This window comes from Stylophora pistillata, chromosome 11 (genome assembly GCF_964205215.1).
Source record: "Stylophora pistillata chromosome 11, jaStyPist1.2, whole genome shotgun sequence".
Classification (NCBI taxonomy): Eukaryota; Metazoa; Cnidaria; class Anthozoa; order Scleractinia; family Pocilloporidae; genus Stylophora; species Stylophora pistillata.
Window position 1 is genome coordinate 16294816 of NC_142529.1, and position 21350 is coordinate 16316165.

Here is a 21350-nt window from a genome sequence, read left to right on the forward strand (position 1 = left end):
TTACACTATATCGCATTACGTCAAAGGACATATCTATAATAAGAGGACATAAGTGCAACGGTACAACTACTGGGTGGAGAAAAAAAAACCGCGTCTTGCCCGAGAAAACAACGTAATAACTCGATCGGTCAGGTCTCGAACCCAGACCTCATGTAGCGATCATAAAGACATCATGCAGCAGGCTAACAATTAGGGCACCCTCCTGAGTCAATCAGAAAACATAACCGTTTGAATGAAAAACTTTAACCCAGAGAAAAGGATAGAAAAGTAAACAGGACAAACAAATACCTCTTTAATTTCCGGTTCAATTTTATCGCACGATTCGTCACGAAACCAAATACTAAAACACAACTGATAAAGAACGCCATGAACGAGGCCACGGAATATTTCCCTTCTTCGCAAAACTCTGTTCTATACTCAGTGATATGGACGTCTCCATGGAAAATTGCTCTATTCACAGCAAAAGAAGATAACAGCTCCACATGACTGTTGTATTTCACTTTCCAAGCACTTTGCGTAGTCCATCCTTCAGGAGGCAGTGCGGCCGAGTGGTCAGCGTGTCGGATTCGCAATCCGCCGCTCCCGGGTTCGAGTCCCGCCCTGACCACTTCCTGGATTTGTTTCACGGTAGCTCCGAGTTCAAGTCCTTGACCATACTTGTAAATAGCCAATTGGTTTGCCTTCGGCCTGTTGGGATTCTTAATAATGTTATGTTCAGTATTTCAGTTATTTGCATGGACCACAATGAGAACTACTTCTTCTACCAGTAATTGGGTAATTCAATAAAGTCATTATTTATTTATGCTTTGCCCAGATATCCGTCCTTAAAATGAACTGTATCTCATCCGGACACTTTAAAATTTTTTTTCTGTTTAGCAAACAGTAAGTTACAAACAGTAAGTTAGCAAACAGCCAAGTATTCTACTCGTTACCAAAGCTACTTGGGGTTTCCCAGTGTTGAATTGTAGTTTCATTAAAGTAGCCACAGGACGGCAACGCTAAGGAAGACGTCGATTAAAAAATGAATTTTTGTCTTTAGTTAGAATTTCGAAAAATGGCTGCATGTGTTTACCGTCTCTTATGGCGCCACACCTCAACTTCAGCATAACATACATAGGCAGCTTTAAGTTCCAAATAGAAATTAACCGCCACGGTTTCCATTTGCAGACGACGCCAGTTTTGGTAATTTCACGTTGTTGTTTTGCAGAAGACGCACGTGCTGAACTATTGTTCAGCTACCCATTGGATCTTTTGCTTTGGGACGTCCTCGTTGCCGTCGCCGTCGTGGCTTGCTTAAGGTTCCTAACAACAATAGGACACGACGTAGTATTTTGATGACTAGGTATTGAACATCATAGAAAAGAGGTAAAATGTAACGGGTGTCAAGAATGAAAAATGTTTATTTCCAAGAATCAGCGTATTACACTGTGGTCTTGCACTGCGATCCCGTTTAACAAGGAAATCGTGTGTTTTAGGCGATTTTAGAGGTCCACACCATACAGGGAAACTCATCTAAGTACGTTGCTATCCTAAGTAATAATACACTCCCTGAAAAGAACCAGTCGCTTTAAATTTCGTGTTATAAAATCAGTTAGTAGTAGAATTGTTGCACGTGGCTGTAAGTGCAACCAAATGAAATGTTTTCCAGGTTTCTAAAAATTGAAATCCGAATCTCAGACACAGTGCAACACCACAACAATTGTAAAAAGATAAGTTCCATGGAATGATCAATAAAGTAAAAGGGCACAGTAATAAAATTGAACACTGACAGAATAATAATAATACTAAAACATAGAACGTGATCTGGGCTTTGAGCTCCGAATACCGATTTGGTTATCGTCTGTTTGACACTTGCAATCCCAAAAGATACTCCAACTTTTATCTCTTACACAGTCCTTATAAATACTCAACCCTTTATCTTTTTCCTATTGCCCTATTACCATCTCTTTCGGGCTCATTTAGCCTTGGAAAATTTATATTTTCGGTTTCATTCTCGTTTAAAAACAACCAACATCTTAAGAAGTACTCAAAAGATGGAGGAGCACCTCTCCAAATCCTCACCGCAACAAACAGTAAATTAATACCAACACTTAACCTGCGTATACCACCGTCACGAGACTTCTTTCTCAATACACCAACCTAATTACTTCGTGCGTGCGAAAATAGGCCTTTTTGGCGTCGTTCTCGAATGACAAATTATATTATAAGCATGGCGAGACGACTAGGAAGACTAACCACAACCATAAAAAAAAAAAAAAAATTGGAAGGAATAAAATTATTAGTACCTAAACATGAATGTAGAAGCTACTCTGTTTTATACACAGTATGTGGGTGTCTGTCTTCAAAATTCCCTTTTACCCACAGAAAACACCGGAAGTGGTCGTAACTTGTGTAAAGAACATTAATTTCAATGTCTTGTGCAGTTTCTATTTTCTGTTTATCAACGTGGCCTTTCTTTCCCTTCTTTTTACCATCACCCTTCTTTTAGTGCTGTGCTCAGATTGACAAGTTAACCACCACACAAAAAATTAACCTCATAACAAAAGCCCAAAATCCTTGCACATATGTGCCACATCAGCCATCATGCTTCCTACAACCTTTTATCACATGCTGAAAAAAATCAAAATATAATAACTCGCTCATAGCTAAAAAAGGTCAATTTCCAAATGAGCGTCTAAAGTAATCCGAGATTTCGCTTAACTTTGCTCTGTGATTGGTTCAGAAAACTCACACCATCCTCTTATTAACCAATCAGATGCAAAACTAAAAACAATAACGATTTGGTCATACGCGTTTTCCCGCCTTCAAGGAGTTTGTTAGGTTTCGTTCTGAGTTCTCATTAGCTAATAATAATGTAAACCTTTCTTTTGATTGGTCGCTGGGGTTACTTTGGTCCTGATTTTTCGACACTCAAATGAATACTGCTCTAACGCAGACCACTGACTACTGATACAATTCACCTGAACAGTTGTAAAGCAAGCTTCACCACAAAGTGTTATTTCAAGAAATTTTCTTCCATACTCCACCCTCTAAGTTACGATACGGACCAAGATTAAATATATATTGTTTATGTTTCGTCTTGTCTGAGCACCAGTCATAAGGGTTCCTCTCATAAGAGCACTTGACGCAAACAAACTGCAGGGTATCACCCAGACGAGAGTGTGCAAATGTACAGCCAGCTGGAGCCTTCCCCTCTACATGGCGCCAGCACTCCTCGGATTTATCCGATCCCCTGACAGCTACCCCATGGCGCATGCGCCCTTCTTTATCCCAGTATACTGGTTTGAATGCCACCTTTTTCCCAGACTGAATGTGTTTCCCGTCAATTGGTTTCCATCCCTTTTTGGGGTTTTTGCTCTTCATAGCTTCCTTGTATTCGTTCGATTCTGGCAAACTATCTAAATATCCCTGCAGGGTTTGTGGCCCAACACTCTGTATACTTGATGGGAGCCTTGTTGTTCCGCTATCCAGAGATATATCATCGCATTTGGCAAAGCGGCTGGAGTCGGATTTTTCAGACGGCACTGGCCTTGATGTGGTTTGGGTTGAACGAACTGAAGAACGACTGGTATAGGGTAAAGGCATTCTCTGACTTGACTGCATATAATAAGAGGAGTGCTGCTCCGTGTTGGAACCATAACTGTGCTGACTGTCTTGACTAAGGTCTGCTGTCTCTGTAAAGACATTGAGTATAATTTACGTCTGACAACTGTTTTGATAATACGATTAGAATGACGAGTGTGTACTGCTATGTTAGGAAAAACGTTATGGTGGTAACACTAGATACAAGATAAGATAATATGAACATGGTTGTGAGTTTACATTATTCGACTTCATGTATACGTAGCCTGTAGAGCAAGCGTGATTGTGATTAGCGAGTGCTTAGTTGTTTTTCTTGATGAAGATCACAGCTACCATCTTTAATTTTTACAGCAGCAGGTTGGGAGAGAAAGATATTTGTACCTAGGGTGTGAGTGACAGTCAAAAGAACGAGACGGAAGGAGGTGGGGAAATAAAATTACTGTAAAAAACAAATAAATCCTCTCGCCTTTCCTTACCCCCGCCCCACCGTCCACTCTATCTCTAAATTAAACAAGGCCGGCCGGATAAGCAATCGGGAGTTTGTAACGCTAACTCGCTCTTTTAAAGCGCCTGCTCTACAGGCTATCGTGTGCGAGACCAGATAGTTTTATTGCATCATTTTCAAAACTTTTGAAATCCCCATCTTGAATGAAAACGGGCCCGTTAAGTCACGGGACTTTCGAGAAATGGGCCCCATGTCTGAGTTTACCGTGATCTCTGGCTTTGGGTCACTCACCGGAATTAACAGCTGAGGCATACGAATGTTGAGACTCCATTTCCATTGTTTCAAAGTCTTTTAACGACTGTTCAATAGCCTGGTCTTCTCTCTCATCAACAACGTCCTTACGATTAGAGACATTGGCTGTCACTCTCTGATACTGCCCCATATCTTGAGAAGGTACCGGAGAAGGTGGAGATGGTACCATCACATGATTGACATCACTCATATTTTGATTATATCTAACCGAGGACGCCTCACCCCCATTACTGTCCGGGATAACTCCTCCTGCGACATTAGCCGTGCTTCCCTGCAAGAAGCCTCCACACATATTATATTGATCTTGGTACTGATTTAAATTGGACCAGAGCTGAGCAGTATAAGGGTCCAAGGACTGTGTACCATATGAGGAAGGGACCTGCCCAGAGGTGAAGGTTCCACTTTGCGCCTCCGTCAGTTTTAAATTAAACTCGCCACTAGCCAGAGCAGCATAATGATTAAGAAGCTCTTGTTGATTGTTAAGCTCTGCCAGTTGAGTGTTAAGCTCACTGTTAAGAATTTTGTTATAATCAGCAGCACTAATTAATATATCTTCAGTTTGTATACTTGCGTCCATGGTAACTATGGAGGTCTGTGAGTAATTCTCAGCTGTTGAAACCTTATCTTTGCTTCTAACTGTTTCTAAAAAGACAGAAGGTATCATGATTCAGAGTGAGTAATAATATTTATATATTTTTTCTGAAAATTGACAATGCACATGTATTGATAGAGAAATTTCAAGAATGTCCCCTCATGATTGGGTTGTCTGCATTTTCCCGCGCTTCAGGCAGTTTGTTCTCACTGGCTCTTAAAGGTATTTTTCTTTCTTCTTCTTTTGTTTTCCTCTTTATGTCACTAAATGAAAAAGTTCCCTTATTGTAAGTGGCTTATTAATCACTTCTAAAAGTGAAAGTGTTAACCCACTCGGCTTTCTATGCAGTGTGTGGTCCCCCCTCACACTCTCCCTCAGATAAAAGAATACCTTTTACGAGCACTGGATAGTGAAACTAAGCTTGCTGTTTTTGTTAAAGGTTTAGTAACTTAGTGTGTCACAATCAATTCAAATCTATCCTGATTTTATTCACCTTGACTGGAATAACGTTTCCTCCATGATTTCATGATTGGAATACATCGTCCAAGGGGAATACCAATCTCCTGCAACCAGACACAATGTAAGACTTAGCTGAAGAATAAAATCCCTTAGTCAGCAGTCTTGCCCAAGTACAGGGATGTTAATATTGGATAACATGCAACACTGGCAATAAGATGGTGAACAAATTTCTTTAATGGCATTTTGAAAAACTGTACAATATTTTTAAAAAAAAAATATCATGGTCATGGTTAAATGATACGATAAAGTAACAGGCTAAATGTAGCAAGACTAGCCCTTGGTTTTGGCCAACTATGGGCTTAAGGTGGCTCTATATAGTTTTTCGGCGCGCGAAGCATGGGTACGAATGGCGCGAGCGCGCGAGTATTTAAAAGAAAAACAAAAATAAACATGGCGGCGAGACTTTTATCGCGAGTCGCGTTCCACTTACAAACTCCTAAAAAAGTGCTTGAAGATACACTTCTTTCGTCTTCTCTTGACGTGCTTAAACTGAGGAGTAAATTCGCAGCATTTATTGCGCCGATATCAGAGGGTAGACGATCGTGATTGAACGCGAAGGAAGTCGCAGAGTGGTCACGGTGCACTTTTTATGGTTGGAGGCTTCGCTTTGAGCTCCATGGGCGATGATACACTGAAAACGGCTGGAGTGTCTGCAGAGGTGCAACTGACACAGGAAAAACAACCACCAATGCGTGACGAAAAGGGTCGGTTTTCACATAAGAAACCCACTCGAAGTGGAAACGGGGAGGACAGGACTCGTGGGATAAAGGAGTGGAGGGCAAAGAGGAAATTAGATTTTAATGGGATGGTAGAAGATTGGTCGCCACCGAAAAAAAGAGAAACCCGTTTAAGTCAGGTGTAGTTTAAAGTTTGTTTTCACTATGTGTGGCACCTAGCAATTCACCTAAAAGTTTTTAGAAAAGTGCTTCCTTAAGTCTTTCTTTGCTCTAAAAATTGTTCTCAATTTGAATCGCATCATTGACTTTCTGATTGACATTGCATTCTGATTGGTTAACGAAGCGAGGTATTTAGCACAGAATTGCAAAAATCCATTACTTCACTCGTGAATTCCGCCTTAAATTGTACTTGATATCAGTTTTTGCATGCAATTTAATGCGGAATTCCCTCATCAAGTAATGAATTTTCCAATAGAATTTTTGTATTATACCACAAATAGTTCATAGCAAGTTGTTTCGTCAATATGATTACACCTAAACATTTTGACATTTCATTTTAAAATTCCAACAAATGTTTGGTTACAGTTACAACCTAATAATACAATTACCATTAACACGTACAAATATTGAATTTTAATCAGAAACAAACAAAGAAGGAAAATTGCATTCCACATGGAAGTAGAATTATGGACTTAGATGTTTTGAGAAGTTCATTAAAATGTTGTTAGCACTGTAAAGCAGGTAAGAAGAAACAATTTTTATCTGCCCAAAGAAAATCACAACTAAAGAAAAGTCAAAATGAATTCTCAGTTTTATGGTAAGTACATGTACACATAACTTTGAGGCTATAAAATGAACAGGTTTCCAAGAAACAGTTATGTGATTAATTAAACATGTACATCTTCAAAACATTACAAAACTTCTCATAAGCAATAAATTTTTGGGCAAGTTCTTACCGTATACCAAGTGTCACACAATTGTATTTCTATTGATAGCAACAAAAATTGTTTTTTGGCAAATTTGGAACAAACAAGCATTGTAAATTTTCCACAAACCACAAGTAGCATTTACTGCTTTTGTAAAATTTTGTTAATTTTGCATAAAAATTTACCTTTGCTCATTTATTTCAAAAGAGAAGACAAACTGCCAGAATTAAGTGTAAAATTTTCTTGAGTATCAATATTGTCACTTTCAGCCAATTTGTCACTGTGGAACACAACAGAAGAAAAAAAATATGGGTTAGCCTCAGTGTTCTCAGTTACCTGTGCAGCGTGTGGTAGAAAGAATGTTGTCAAGACCTCCAGTGAACACAGGAGTGGTCAAAGAGGTCCTCTCAGTCATGATGTTAATTCAAGAACTGTTCTTGGGTGTCTACACACAGGAATCGGTGAAACCCACCTAAATAATTTACTGTGTACATTAAATATTCCCTCTGTGAACCCGGTAACTTTCAAGAGTAGAGAAAATAAAATTGGGCATGCAGTAGAGCAAGTAGCGAAAAAAAGTTGCAAAACTGCAATGTCAGAAGAAAGAAATGCTGCTATCAAAAAAGGTGCAAAAGCAGATGACCAAGGCTGCATCAATATCCCCTGCTCATATGACATGGGTTGGCAAAAACGAGGAAAGGGGCATAACTCGTCAACTGGTCAAGCTGCAGTGATGGGTTTAACTTATGGGAAAGTTATGGATTATACTACAAGAACAAAATCCTGCACGGTTTGCACAAATACTAGAAAAACTGGAAAAGAAGCGAAGCAACACAATTGTCGACTCAATCATACAGCATCATCAAAGGCAATGGAGCCTATGGCAGCAGTCCATTTGTTTACTGAAAGCCTAAATTCTAGAGTCAAACTATCTGTTTTTGTCGGAGATGAAGACTCCACAACAGCTGCACATATAAAAGAGAATGTCCCTTATCCTGTAGAAAAGTGGACAGACATTGTGCATGCCAAAAGATCACTAACTACAAGGTTGTATAACCTAAGCCAACGTGGAAAATTTGTAAATTCATCAGCTCTCTCACAGAAAGTTGTCAACTACTTGGTCAAATGTTTTTCTTATAGTGTGTCTCAAAATAAGGGGAATCCATCAGCCCTTCAAAAATCCTTAAAAGGCATTCTACCACACTCCTTTGGAAACCACACAAATTGCAATGAATCCTGGTGTGGTGCCAAGAAAGACCCTATTAACTATAAACACTCTGACTTACCCTATGGCAAAGATCTCTATGGTGATGACTTGAGGAAAGCTATGGAGAGAATTTTTGATGAATATTGTACTGATGTAGTAGTTGCAAAGTTATCACCTGGGGCAAATTCGCAGAGAAACAAGGCCTTAAACAGTGTTACAGGGTCAAAAAACCCCAAAATTAGATACTATGGGGCAAGTGCAAGTAATGACTTCCGAGTGGCCTGTGGCATCTCCCAAGTAAACCTTGGATACCAGTACATTAGCCAAACACTTGAGAGCCTCAACATTGAACCTGGTATACACTGTATCAGCCACATTGAAAGGATGGATCACAAGGCTACCCATGACAAACTTAGAAAAACCAGCATTAATTTCAAACGCCAAAGAGCTCAACTACATAAGCAGAACTTAACTCTTACAGGTAAAAAACAAGCTAAAGAAGGAAACACATACCAAAGTGGAATAGGACTTAACCTTAATCGAAACGATTCTACCAAACTGATCCAAGAATTTGACATCATCAATTTGAAAATTTCAAGTGAGGAGCTGAAAACCTTTGAAACATGCATTCCTGAATTAACAATGAGACCAGTGGTGGAGAAATTTCCCTATGACAGAAACACTGCTTACAATTTCGTAATTTACGATATTGAGACAAACACGTGTGGAAAAACCGCAGAAATATGTCAACTTTCAGCAGTTGATCAATCAGGTTTGCACTGTTTCAACAACTATATATTGCCTTTGAGGGATGTAGAAACTCATGCTACAAGGGTAAATGGTTTAAGTGTCCGAACAGCCAGAGGAGTCAGGACCCTGTTCAAAGACAATCAACCAGTAGAAACTGCGTCACTTGGAAAGTCACTGGAAAATTTTCTAACCTTCTTGGAGAAAACTGTCAGGCTTGTGAAAAGCGATAATAATATTTATACTGTTTTAATCGGGCACAACTCTCGGGTTTTCGATACTCCAACCCTTCTTCGTCAAGGTGGACATCAACTTTGTGAAAAACTTTCCTGTCGTAACGTTTTCTTTTCTGACACTCTCCCTGTGATGAAGAACTTGGTCAAACGTAAACATCCCTCTCTGGTCTCATCGGATGGTTCCACAGTTAAATTAAATCAACAATCCATTTACCAGACACTTTTCCATGAACCTTTCCCCGCACACGATGCAATGGAGGATGTTAAAGCTTTAAGAAGAATAGTCTTTGACTCCTGTTTGAACGTTTCAGAGGACATGTTGATAGAAAACATGTCATCAACACAGTACGCAGAAAACGACATGAAATACCTTGATCGTCGCTATGAACTCCTGCAGAAGTTCCGAGGAACTCTTTACCATCCAACAAACGCAGAATTTCCCATCAAGCAACAAATTACTAAAAAAATAGCCGGAAGTGGCATTTCATACCGAGATCTCAAAAATGTTTTCGAGAAGTTCGGAGCAAAAGGGCTTGTTGGCGTATTGTCTCTCCCTCCATCTTCAACAACTTGCAAAGCCCCGCGAGTAACAAAAACAACCCGTATTTTAGCCAAGTTCGTTGAAAACTTCAAAGCAGCGGAGGAAACTACAAGTTAACACGCATTTCCATATGTTTTTCCACACGCAGGTATACTCTTCGCTGTGGTGGGGAAAAGTAAGCGTCTATTTCTCGGCTAATTTTCAGCTAGCACGTGCTGAAGAAAGAGCGACGAGAGCATGCGCATTACCGTAACTTGAAGAATTTCTGTTTTGATGACGTCACGAAAAACGAGGGTTTTAGAGTGATCTAAAGGCGCATATTGGGCGCGTTCCAGACGGTGAATTTTTTTGAAAATTGGCACATAGATGGAATTTTTCTTTTTCTAGCTCTTACAAAAAAAATCATCGAATTTTATACATACATAAATGTAATACGTGTCAAAAATGAAAATTGCGAATTACTCCGAAAATTATGTACAGATTTTCTTGTGCCTTTATCAGTTGAAACTCCTTGAATGTTAACTCTGTTTCCCCAAAAACAAAGAAAATTTACCGCGTAGAAACCGAGAAACACCATCTAGAAGTCAGGTAGGTAAAAAAAACAAGCCAAGCATTTCTATCAATAGTTGCCATAGCAACAACTTTAAGGTTCTGAAAGGGTCTTCCATATAGAGTCTAAGGCTGTAGGCTTTCATTACTGATCTTCTATCGAGTGCTGTGAGATAAACATTTGCCAAGGGAGACTGAATTATTCATGCATATGTACTACCCAAAGCCTTGTAAAATACTATATGGAGCCACCTTAATTCAATATGAGAGATGGTTTAGTGGTTGTTACAGATCTGTAGAAGAGAAATATTTTTTTCGTTCATAAGGTTGTACCAGAGAACACTCAAAAGAAAAGATGCCACGCAGCAAAAAAAGCTGTTCGTAAACTCTAACAGTTTTCCTCAAGCTTTGCTCTTGGAAAATTGTTGGCATCTTGGAACAGTTAATGTCCAGGGACAAATGTGTGTGCATAAAATTCTCGCACCAAGTAGAGAGTTTTGTTTAATTATCAATAAAGGGCAGGGCTTGACACTAACAGTACCCAACTAGCCACAGACTAGTAGAAATTCAGTTTTGGCTTGTGGTTTTTAATTTCCACGAGCCAATTTGGCTAGTAAACAAACTGAAATTGTCATGACACGTAGGTTGTCACTGGCCACTTGGCTAGTAAGTTGAAAAGTTAGTGTCGCGCCCTGAAGGGAATCATCAGTTGATCCAAAACAAATCCTCCAAACTCACTTCATAAGAATTGTGAGTCAGACAGTAAGGAGAATTAATGAGATCTTGGGAGTGGAAGAGTTAACTGGACATGCATATTGCATGGATATTGCATGCATATTGCATTAATACCAGTCTAGCTCTAACCCATGAAACATGACAAACAACTGCAAGCTTCATAGGTATAGCCAAGTTAAGAAAAAGGTAAAGAATAGACGTACATCAGAGGAAACCCTATAGAATTGTATTATAATGCAAGTAAATAATTAATCAATAATACCATACATTTTTTGTATGCAGCTGATTTAAAGTCACTTATAAAAGCTAACAAATTGTAAACAAAGAAGTGATTTCAAGAAACATTCAATTGTAAAGTTCAATGCTGGAACACTATTATAATAATAGACATGGAACATCTGCAAACTGTCTAGAAAATGTTTTTGATGACAGTGTGACACTGTTTCATGTTATGATCAATTTAAAAGTAAATATAAATAAAAAAGATCAACTGTACCCTCAGTAGTTGTTTAAGCTCATCTTCTGTTTCAACATAATGCAATGTTTGGTCCTTTAAAAGAAAAAATGTCCCACAGTAGTGAACAACACAGACCTACACATGTATGCACATGCGCATGACTTGCATGTAAGTAGAACCTTCAAGTACTTGGAACATCATGTATCAGATTGTATTATCAGCAATTGTGCATTCATGATTAAAGATGTCTCTTGTCTAAAGCATAGGCACATTCACAAAGTGGCTCGCTGACTGCATGCTAGAGGGTCCAGTGGTGTGAGGCATGGTGGCCTCATGGTTAGTGCACTCAACTTGGGATTGAGTGGTCCAGTTTTGAGCCCTGGCTGTGGACATAATGTGTTGTGTTCTTCCCTAGTGCCTCTTTTCACCCAGCTTAAATGGGTACTGGTAAATTTCATGCTGGGGGGTAACCCTGCAATGTACTAGCATCCCATCCAGGGGGGAGTAGAAATACTCCTAGTTGCTTCATGCTTCAGAAACCAGAGTAAATTGTCAGCCTGTTGGGCCACTTGGCTTTACCTTTAGAAGGTTTAGTCACTATGTGTAAATGCTATTATCAGATACCTGAATACAGTGTTCCTGGAAAGTCACTTTTAAGTCTGCCATTCCAAGACTATCAAGAACTTTGAAGACTTCATGATATGACTCAGCATTCTCCACAGTGTATGTGTTATAAGAGGTATTGGAGTGCATGACCTGCAACTAGTAAAGAAATAGGTGGTAAAGACTATTTGTGAACCTGAACACATTTAACTTTTCTTCGTTCCATTCCATGATTTGGGGAAAAATTTCAGCCTGGAATAAATTTTGCACTAAAAAATGTAAGCTCCCTGGCAAATAAATAAATAAAAAAAAAATAAAAAAAAAACCTTAAAAAAACCTTGAAGATACTTTATTTGTTTGTTTGTTTTTTTTAGTAGCATAATTGTTGTCAGTAGTGATATTTTTTATGACATACAACCTTTTCTAAGGGCCAAATTGTTTCTCCACACTTGATGATGACTGGCTCATACCCCAATCACACCAACAAAACACGTTTAGTTAAACCAGTTTTAATAGAATGAAAATTAGAAACAAAGATCTGAAAAACTGAATTTTCCCTAAGATTTAAGTATTCACCAACTTGTATTTTCAATAATTTATACTACATCAATTTTGAAATTGACAAACATCTGTTTAAGCAAATGAATAAAGGGAGTAAGTTTCTAAAGAAACTGTGGTGCTGCGTCGGTGGGGGTAACAAGGTAATTTGGTTATATCAACTAAGTTGAAATTGTAAATTGGCCACTGTAAAGAGTTAAAAAGCTGACAGTTTCGAGCGTTAGCCCTTTGTCAGAGTGAATGACGAAGGGCTAACGCTCGAAATGTCAGCTTTTTAACCCGTTACAGTGGCCAATTTACAATTTCAACTTAGTTGATATTACCAAATTAATCTGTTTAAGCAGCCTCTATAAAGCTATAAATTTAAACGAAAAGAAAACTTTGTTAAACAAAACAGCTTTAACACATTTCTGGTGTGAGTAGGGTGCAAGTCCTTTTACCTTTGAACTCCCAGATACAGTTACAGAAGTGATTCTCTTTAAGTTAGTACTAAGTGTCATACATTTCCTGGCAAAACTAAACAAGGGATTTGAGTTTATGCATACAGCTGTTTGCAGAAAGGTTGTAACAAAGAAGGTCAAAGTGCCTGTAAAAATCTTGAACAGTAATCTGGGTATCCAGTAATCAATCTATTGTAATAGGTGAAACAAATAAATATTGACAAAACAATTGTTAAGAAGGGGATGAATACCAACATGCACATGAATGCAAGAGGAACAAAACAATACAATTATATTACTTTGTAATCATTTTTTCATTAGGGCACTTAGAATCCCCTCTCTTTGAGTTTACATTGATTTTGTCTTTCATTAAGGTCAGTCTGTTCTTTTTTCTCATTTTTCATCTCAAGACTAGAAATAAAAGTCTGTCTTGTGAATCGAACAAAATAGATTCATCAAACCCGCTATGCCTTTTTCCTGACAGTGATAGTTTCTCAAATTTCCCTGAAATCCTGAAGTCCGAGAGCTGCAACCTGAAAACTGCCTACAGGAGTTGTGGCGTGTACTGGTGCTTTTTTCAATAAACCTTTCTATAATCAGCTGTAGATTTCAACCTGTCACTAATAAGCTCATCTTTTCTGATAAGATGTTTGCAAGGTAAATAACGGTATGTATGAAAGCGATCCTCACAGTAACGAACCCTACTTAATGCATAGTAGTGGAAATAAGGCCTGAAAAAAATTCAGGCTTGTATGGTATTTGAGCCCACGACCTCTACGATACTAGTGCAGATACTGAGTTGGTCATTATGTTGTTCGTTTGTATTAAACCTGTCGAAGTGACAAATCAATGAATTTGAATTTGTGAAAATCATATGTGTGTTCCAATTAATTAGTTAATTAATTAATTAATTATCTAATTAGTTCTTATTAACCAAGCGAGAGGTCTGTATGGGAGAATCTTGATTGAGGTCGCCAGTACAGACTGAACGCAGTGAGGTCTGTACCAGCGACCGAGGTCAAGATTCTCCCATACAGACTGACCTAGCTCGGTTAATAAGATGTTTATTATATGGTCGTGTCTTATATGCCAATTTTTTATATTCTTTGTACCTTTTTTTTCTAGACTGGTCTAGATGCCGGTCTAGATGGGAAAATCTAAACCGCTTTCAATATTGATTTCAGCCAATCAAATTTGTGAATTCGGTAGTTCCCAGTCATTGTGAGACACAGCCATATAATAAATAACGATAACAGGACTGAGTGGAGTCCAATTAGGTGACTGTAATCACGGAGCTGATTAACCCTTTGACTCCCAAGAGTGACCAATTCAGACTTTTTCCCTACTGTATCAATACAATATCAAGCAGACAAGTAAGGAGAGTAAAGAGAAATATCAATGAGGGGAAAATTGGTTGATCCAATACAAGATTCTCCCCACATCATAAGAATTGTGTAGCAGATTAACAAGAGCTACAAATGAGATCTTAGGAATGAAAGCAGGGCTTGACACTAACGGTAGCCCACTAGCCACAGACTAGTAGAAACTCAGTTTTGGTTAGTGGTTTTCAGTTTCCACCAGCCAGTTTGGCTAGTAAACGAACTGACATTGTCATAACATCTAAGAAGTCACCAGCCACTTGGCTAGTACATTGAAAAGTTAGTGCTGAGCCCTGGAAAGGATTGACAAAATCGGTTAACTGTGAAGTGGAGGTTCAATCAATGAATTACAAGTTTTAAAATAGACCAAGGCTGTGCTCTAAGAAAAATCAAGGGGAGCCCAGTGCTCTGAAACTGGAATCCAGGGTGCCCAGCATATGCTTTCATGAAAAAACTAAGATTCCTGATTCACCCAACAGCAAAAGTAATGCGCCAGGGGCCACTGGGCGCTGCTAGACCACATCCCTGTTGACAGAGTTGGATGACATCAAGTCCTGATGCCAATTAATCAAAATTATAACAAAATTCCAAGAATCCAACTGGCATTAGAACATAGCTAGCAGAGTTGTGCAATCAAATTCATTGTATGTAAGCGTGCTCAAAATCCCGATAGTGCACGTTGATAGCGTCAGCAAATCCGACTTCACCAAAAATTTTTTTTTTCGCGCGAGCGGCCATTGTTAGCGCGGGGAAAAATAATACATTTCGCGACAATAATGGATACAAACAGAAACTCGGCCTACTAGTCCAAAAACGAAGACAATGTTTTGACCTTTTCCCTTGGGCTACAGTTCTTAAATGAGGCAGAAAAAGAGAAAAACAAAGGAAAAGGAGACTCTGCATCAGCGCCGTCACGATTCGTTTCAACTGATATTGTTGTCCGTTTTTCGCGTCGGATTTTGATGCACAATTCCACCGGCTATGTTCTAAAGCACTCAAGAAGTTAGAGTCGCCCTCGGCTATCGCCTCGGGCCACTCTTACGCTTCGTTCGCGCTCTCCAAACTTCTCACGTGCTCCATAACTCGACAGTGCACGCTAAAGCATGAACCAATTGTTAATTAGTTCAACCTTTCCTTAAAAAGCAACAATATTTAACTCGATGAAATGCCCCACAAGAGCTTGCCCCACATGACAGGTTTTGTCCAATCACACAGGCATGATGTGTTGTATAACACTGTCCTATTAATATGCTGTTTGACTGCAAGCATGACGTGTACACTGCGCTTACATTGGATTGGTGACAACCAACTGCTCTGAAAATTTTGCTATAGTTTTGATTACAGATTAGAATCACAAGGAAAAGTTACACATGCATCTTTGTAGGAGTAAAGACATAATTAAAGATATTTATATAGGGTGTTAATTAGCTAACAGAGATTGCAGAATTCTGTTCCAAGTACACAAAATTTTCCTGGTTAGATTCAAATGCCCAGAGCTGTCATTGTTGTTTTTTTATTATTTAGTTCTCATTAACTGAGCGGGAGGTCTGTAAGGGAGAATCTTGACTGAGATCACCAGTACAGACCGAACGCAGTGAGGTCTGTACCAGCGACCGAGGTCAAGATTCTCCCATACAGACCAACCTAGCTTGGTTAATAGGGTGTTTATTATATGGTTGTGTCTTATATGCCAATTTTTTATATTCTTTGTACCTTTTTTTCTAGACCGATCGACAAGCTGGTCTTGATGGGAAAATCTAGACCGCTTTCAATATTGATTTCAGCCAATCAAATTCGTGAATTCTGTAGTTCCCAGTCCTTGTGAGACACAGCCATATAATAACATGACACATTGCACAGAGCTGATGTATGTGTACAGTACAATGTATATTCTCCTGTCTCTTTCTTCTATCCTCCTCTTATTCAATTCACAAATAACTTTGACTCATGTACCAATCATGGACAAAATTGTTGAATCAATTACAGAACGATAATTTTTGTGTTTCTTGATTAAGTTTGTTAAGCAACCAGCGAGTGGCTTATTAAATTAAACTAATTAATTTACAATTTACTGTCTAAAAATCTTCATAAAGTTCCTATGGGTTCTCTTTTCATTCAAACTTGGCTACCGGAGAAAATTTCCCTTAACAATAAACAGCATGTGTCAGCCTTATTCCCTGAAAAAAGGCTTTTATTCGGATTCCACACAGTAAGCCTATAATGATTCCGCCTTCTGGCAGACTGGTCGGTAGTTGGAATACATTGTGGTATAAGAACTACAATAAAAGTCATCTCTATGGAATTTGACATCTAGCTATGATTTTCAGTTTTAGTTTCTGCATATGATATGATCACTAACATAATCCTGTTAACAAATATCTCGCAAACCAGAAGCTAACGCTTGCTTGCTTGCTATGATTTTCAGTTTTAGTTTCTGCATATGATAGGATCACTAACATAATCCTGTTAACAAATATCTCGCAAACCAGAAGCTAACGCTTGCTTGCTTGCTAAGGCTTGCTTGTCTGGAAGCAAGATCCTTAGTTCCGTACGACAGCCGAATAAATGTTCGTTATTTCGTTCCATAAAATGAATCTAAAGCTTTTCCCAGGCCCCTTTTCCTTTTTGAAACTCTTCCGATCACATATATCTCAAAATAAACCGCCTAGCTGGTACTAACACTACTTCCTGTATGTAATACATCGTTAATTAAGTAATCGGAATCAAACACGTAAAGAAACTTTTTCTGTGACCGCGAAGTTATGAATCAGTGACACTACCTTGCGTATTCACTCACCGTTTTTTGATTATGGCCTCTGGCGTCTGTAATATTATTTCGATCTTGAAAATTTGGTTCAGTTACCAAGGATTTAAACTAAATACAATAGGCTAAGAACTACATTCTTTCACGAATGCACGCCGCCATATTCCCAAGGTGCCTGAGGAGTGACTGGGTCCCACAAAAACCGCTGACATTCACACAGTCGGCTTCAGCAGTACAGCCAAGGCTGGGGTTAATTCAATCGCACTTTTACCATTGTTGGACCGTTTTATTTACAAGTGCAGACAAAAACGAGTTTAATAAACATCGTTACAAGTCCAGGTTACCAGTCCAAGTGTCTGACTTATAATTACAGGGGTGTAACGCTACAAGTGTAAAAGATGGTAAGTATCAAATTTAATAAAACTTTTACAAGAGTCCGACTTGTATTGTTTCAAGGGTCCGGCGATTAAATCCCAAGTGAAAAATACATGGTGTATGTCACTTGTAAACATTGAGTACCTCTTCTGAAAAAGGCGATTAAAGCGTCACTATATGCCATCTTTTAATGAAGAGGAACTTGACGAGCTGCTAATACGTCCGAGTTAACCGTCAACCTAGGAATTTCCAACATCGAAGATCCAAGGGAATTTTGAGAGAAGTTTCGTCTGCCTGTGGACGCCATCGTCCATCTTTTGGAATTAATAGGCCCGCGTTTGGAGCTTCAGTAGAACGAGACGTAACAGAGCACTAAAGGCAAGACAGCAAATTTTAGTATTTCTTTACTTCCTCGGAACATTGAATACCTTCTATCACGTGATCAACACTTGTCATGGTATCTCCACATCAAAAGTATGGCATATCATTCATCGCGCTGTCCCTGCAATACTGAGCTTTAAGCAGGAGTTCATGCGATGGCCTGGCCAGCCTCTTAGCCATCGCCGCTGAATTCAGAGACATCGCAGAGGGTCCCCAATAGGGTTCTTCAATCCCGCCATCCCGACCGGAATTTTCCCTCCATCCCTCAATCCCGAGGGTTTCTACCGGCTAATCCCGATCCCGGTCATATTTTCTTAATTCCTTACTTCAGCAAAAATGATCCTTGAAGTTCCGTTTCAGATTCCCTCACAGCAGACTCAAACACACTGACTATTACGTTGAATCAGCTGTATCTCTGTGCTCTAAAACGATGATCTAGTTCATTTGTTTTTCATGACTGGTTTTAAACGAGTTTCGTCAGTCATTGAGTTATTTTCATGGTTCTTATAGCTGGTTTTTTTTTGTTTTTTGTTTTTGTTTTTTTCTGTTTTGACTCTTTTGTTCGATAACACCTGCCTTCCGGATCACTTCGATCCCTGAAAAAAAGTGTCTCTCGGAGATGATAGCGATCAATGAAGAGCATTAAAGGGGAACTGAAGTCTAAAAATGAACCATTTTTAAATTGCAGCTTATAGTTCGAATAGCAATGTTCGAGGGTTTTTGGGCCCAACTTCGCCTCGGAAACACTGAGACACTGAGAACAGAAGATTGTATTCATCAAATTTGAAGAATGTAGGTTGGAAAGAAGACGCTCAATTAATTTTTCTAATTTTCCATACATTTGTCTGTAAATTTTTTCTGCGCCGCCCCTTCTACCCTGCGAAAATTTCGGTCTGTGCATTCAGTCTTTTAACCGATCAGCCGTGATTGGAATATTTCAATCAATCAATCAATCAATTTATTTAACGTGGTCAGAACGCTTAGCTAAAAGCTAGTTTACAGGTACGCCACGAAATAAAAAGAGAAAAGGAAATTATAAAGCCTTATGAAGGTATATAAATTTAAATGAATTAAGAATTAAGAACTAGCTAATATTAAAATATAAGAATTTAACAATGTAGTCACCGAGTTGAATATATAAAATGTAATCATTAAAAACAGGAAATATAATTAACAATAGATCCTCGCCGCGCTAGAGTCCCGTGAGATCTAATGTTTTTAACTAAATTTTAAAAGTAGTAAATGTTTGTATCTTTCGAGACTCGTCCGGTAAAGCGTTCCATAGTTTCGATGTAGCATATCTCCATGATCTTAGCCCAAAAGTTGTTGATTTTACTTTTGGGAGGTCCAGTATTGTGGTGCCCCTAAGGTTATAAGTGGAGCACCTAACTGTTACAAGATCACGTAAGCTTTTTGGTCCTGCATCACTGGTTAATATCTTAAAGACAGTGGCCAATATTTTCGCTAATCGCTGTTCACGAAGACTTGAGAGACCGATACGCTTACAAAGTTCCTCATAAGGCGAGGACTTATCTCTAAAAACAAAACGGAGCGCACGTTTGTTCACCAACTCTAACTTGTCACCTGACTTCTTATTACAGAAGTGCCACGTTTCGGAGCAGTAATTAAAGTGTGGTAAAATGAAGGCTTTGTAAAGATCCCTTCTAGTCTCAAAAGACAACATTTTCTGCATCCTTTTTAACACAGCCACATGTTGACTGACTTTTCTACATATTTTAGCAATGTGCTTTTCAAAATTCAATTTATCATCGATTGTCACGCCAAGAAGTTCCACTGTGTTGGATATGGGAAGCTGTGACTCCTCACACTCAAACACTGGTTCATCAGTTCCTTTGTGTTTTCCCAACACCATTGCCTGGTATTTTGAACTGTTCCTCTTCATACCATTTGAATACTAAACTGTTCCTCTTCATACCATTGAGTACTAAACAATCTGTTTCCCTGTTCATTCATTGGCGGACGCGAACAATAGGCGAAAATGTAAGTTGCTTCCGGTGAGCGTCAAGACACACGACCTGAGTCTGGTGGGTAAAAAGTTGAAGGGTCATTAAACGCCAATGGTTCCCCACCCTAGTTAGATATTTTGAATTGGTCATCGTTTAACGTCGTCCAATCAGAAAAAGGCAATCAACGTGACGGTTTCTGGCTGGCACATGAGAATCTTGCTACGCATCCCAGACGCTGAAATACTGTGGGATTTTGATTTTCTTCGAGGGCTAGCTCCGGTCCGTTTGGATGGATTTTCGATTGGAAAGTACGAGGAGAATCGTGCATCTTTTGACCTTAATGCTGCGAAGTTTGAAAGCGGAGCGATGCGATTTTCGGGGTCAAAATCGCTCGGGCGCTTGAACCCTTTCAAAACAAGGCTTCCACCCTTGTCTTTCTTTAATGTATTACATTAACGACGAAATCAGACTTATTCAAAATCGCTAAAAAAAAAAAACGGCAAGAGTACCATCTAACCCCATACATTAATTATGCATTCAGTCTTTGTTCAATGAAAACAATAGCGATAACAATAGAACTCCGCAGAGACTAGTAGTCTTAGTTTTCAAAATTTGGATTTTTTTTCCAAGTCTTTATTAAAACAACGGTCGGCTACACAAACAGATTGTATGGGTCCCCTGTGTCCATACAAACTCTTATAGTACGCTTTGGTCTCCTACGGCTAAATTTAATGCGAAATGTTTATTTGACGATTGCTATCATCTAGGAGCTTCTTTAGCAATTCGCTGCAACTAAACTATAATAGGCCTTTTGCAGCTAAGCCATCACGTGACCTAGTTTTCATGAAATTATGGGCTATAACTTAGCCGAATTCAGAAAAGGAAAAAGCATTTCGAAAATAAAAAAATGGCCAAGTTTGAGGCCTCCATTATTCAAAAATGAGATTTGATGACACTCTGAATTTTTTAATAAATAAGAAGGTTTATATGGAAGAAGTTGCTGGAGAGGAAGGCCTTGCTCTCCAGTAACATTTTCCATACAAATCCTCTAAATTTTCCGAAAGTTCAAACCGCTATAAAAACAGTACTCTGTAATTCTCGGGGCCCAAACTTGGACGTTTGGGTAATATCGATATGCTCTTTCCATCTCTGGTATTCTTCAAGTTGTATCCCATAATATATATCTAAAATTGGTCACGTGACCCCAGCTGCAAAAGGCCTATTCTGCTACTGAAGCGAACAGCTCTTCCGAAACGTGAAACCGTTCCCACAGAGAGCCCAGACAAGCGATGAGTCTGGTTGTTTATTCGAAATATCTGGTTTATTCTGGTTTTAGATTTGGAAGCCGGGCGATTCTT

General features: G+C 38.9%; 2 protein-coding genes and 1 pseudogene across 5 annotated transcripts; 2 read left to right on the forward strand and 1 right to left on the reverse strand.

The window, feature by feature from the left end:
• Positions 1–1382: 1382 nt before the first annotated feature.
• On the reverse strand, positions 1383–17444 carry LOC111345753 (uncharacterized). 4 transcript variants are annotated; one of them, XM_022953034.2, is made up of 6 exons: positions 17303–17444; positions 12150–12281; positions 11565–11618; positions 5425–5494; positions 4319–4981; positions 1383–3674 (listed from the first exon to the last, which is right to left on the reverse strand). In XM_022953034.2, the coding sequence occupies exons 2-6, from the start codon at positions 12276–12278 to the stop codon at positions 3001–3003; spliced, it is 1590 nt and encodes a 529-aa protein (XP_022808769.1). In that variant the 5' UTR covers positions 12279–12281; positions 17303–17444; the 3' UTR covers positions 1383–3000. The 4 variants fall into 4 exon arrangements, with proteins under 4 accessions (XP_022808769.1, XP_088594367.1, XP_022808768.1 ...); XM_088738241.1 differs by having other exon boundaries at positions 4319–4975; positions 12150–12287; XM_022953033.2 differs by having other exon boundaries at positions 12150–12287.
• Positions 5797–6487, forward strand: LOC148720303 (uncharacterized; annotated as a pseudogene).
• Positions 7646–9916, forward strand: LOC111345620 (uncharacterized). The gene has a single exon (XM_022952904.2). It carries the CDS (start codon positions 7646–7648, stop codon positions 9899–9901), a length of 2256 nt encoding a protein of 751 aa, XP_022808639.2. The 3' UTR covers positions 9902–9916.
• Positions 17445–21350: the final 3906 nt, after the last annotated feature.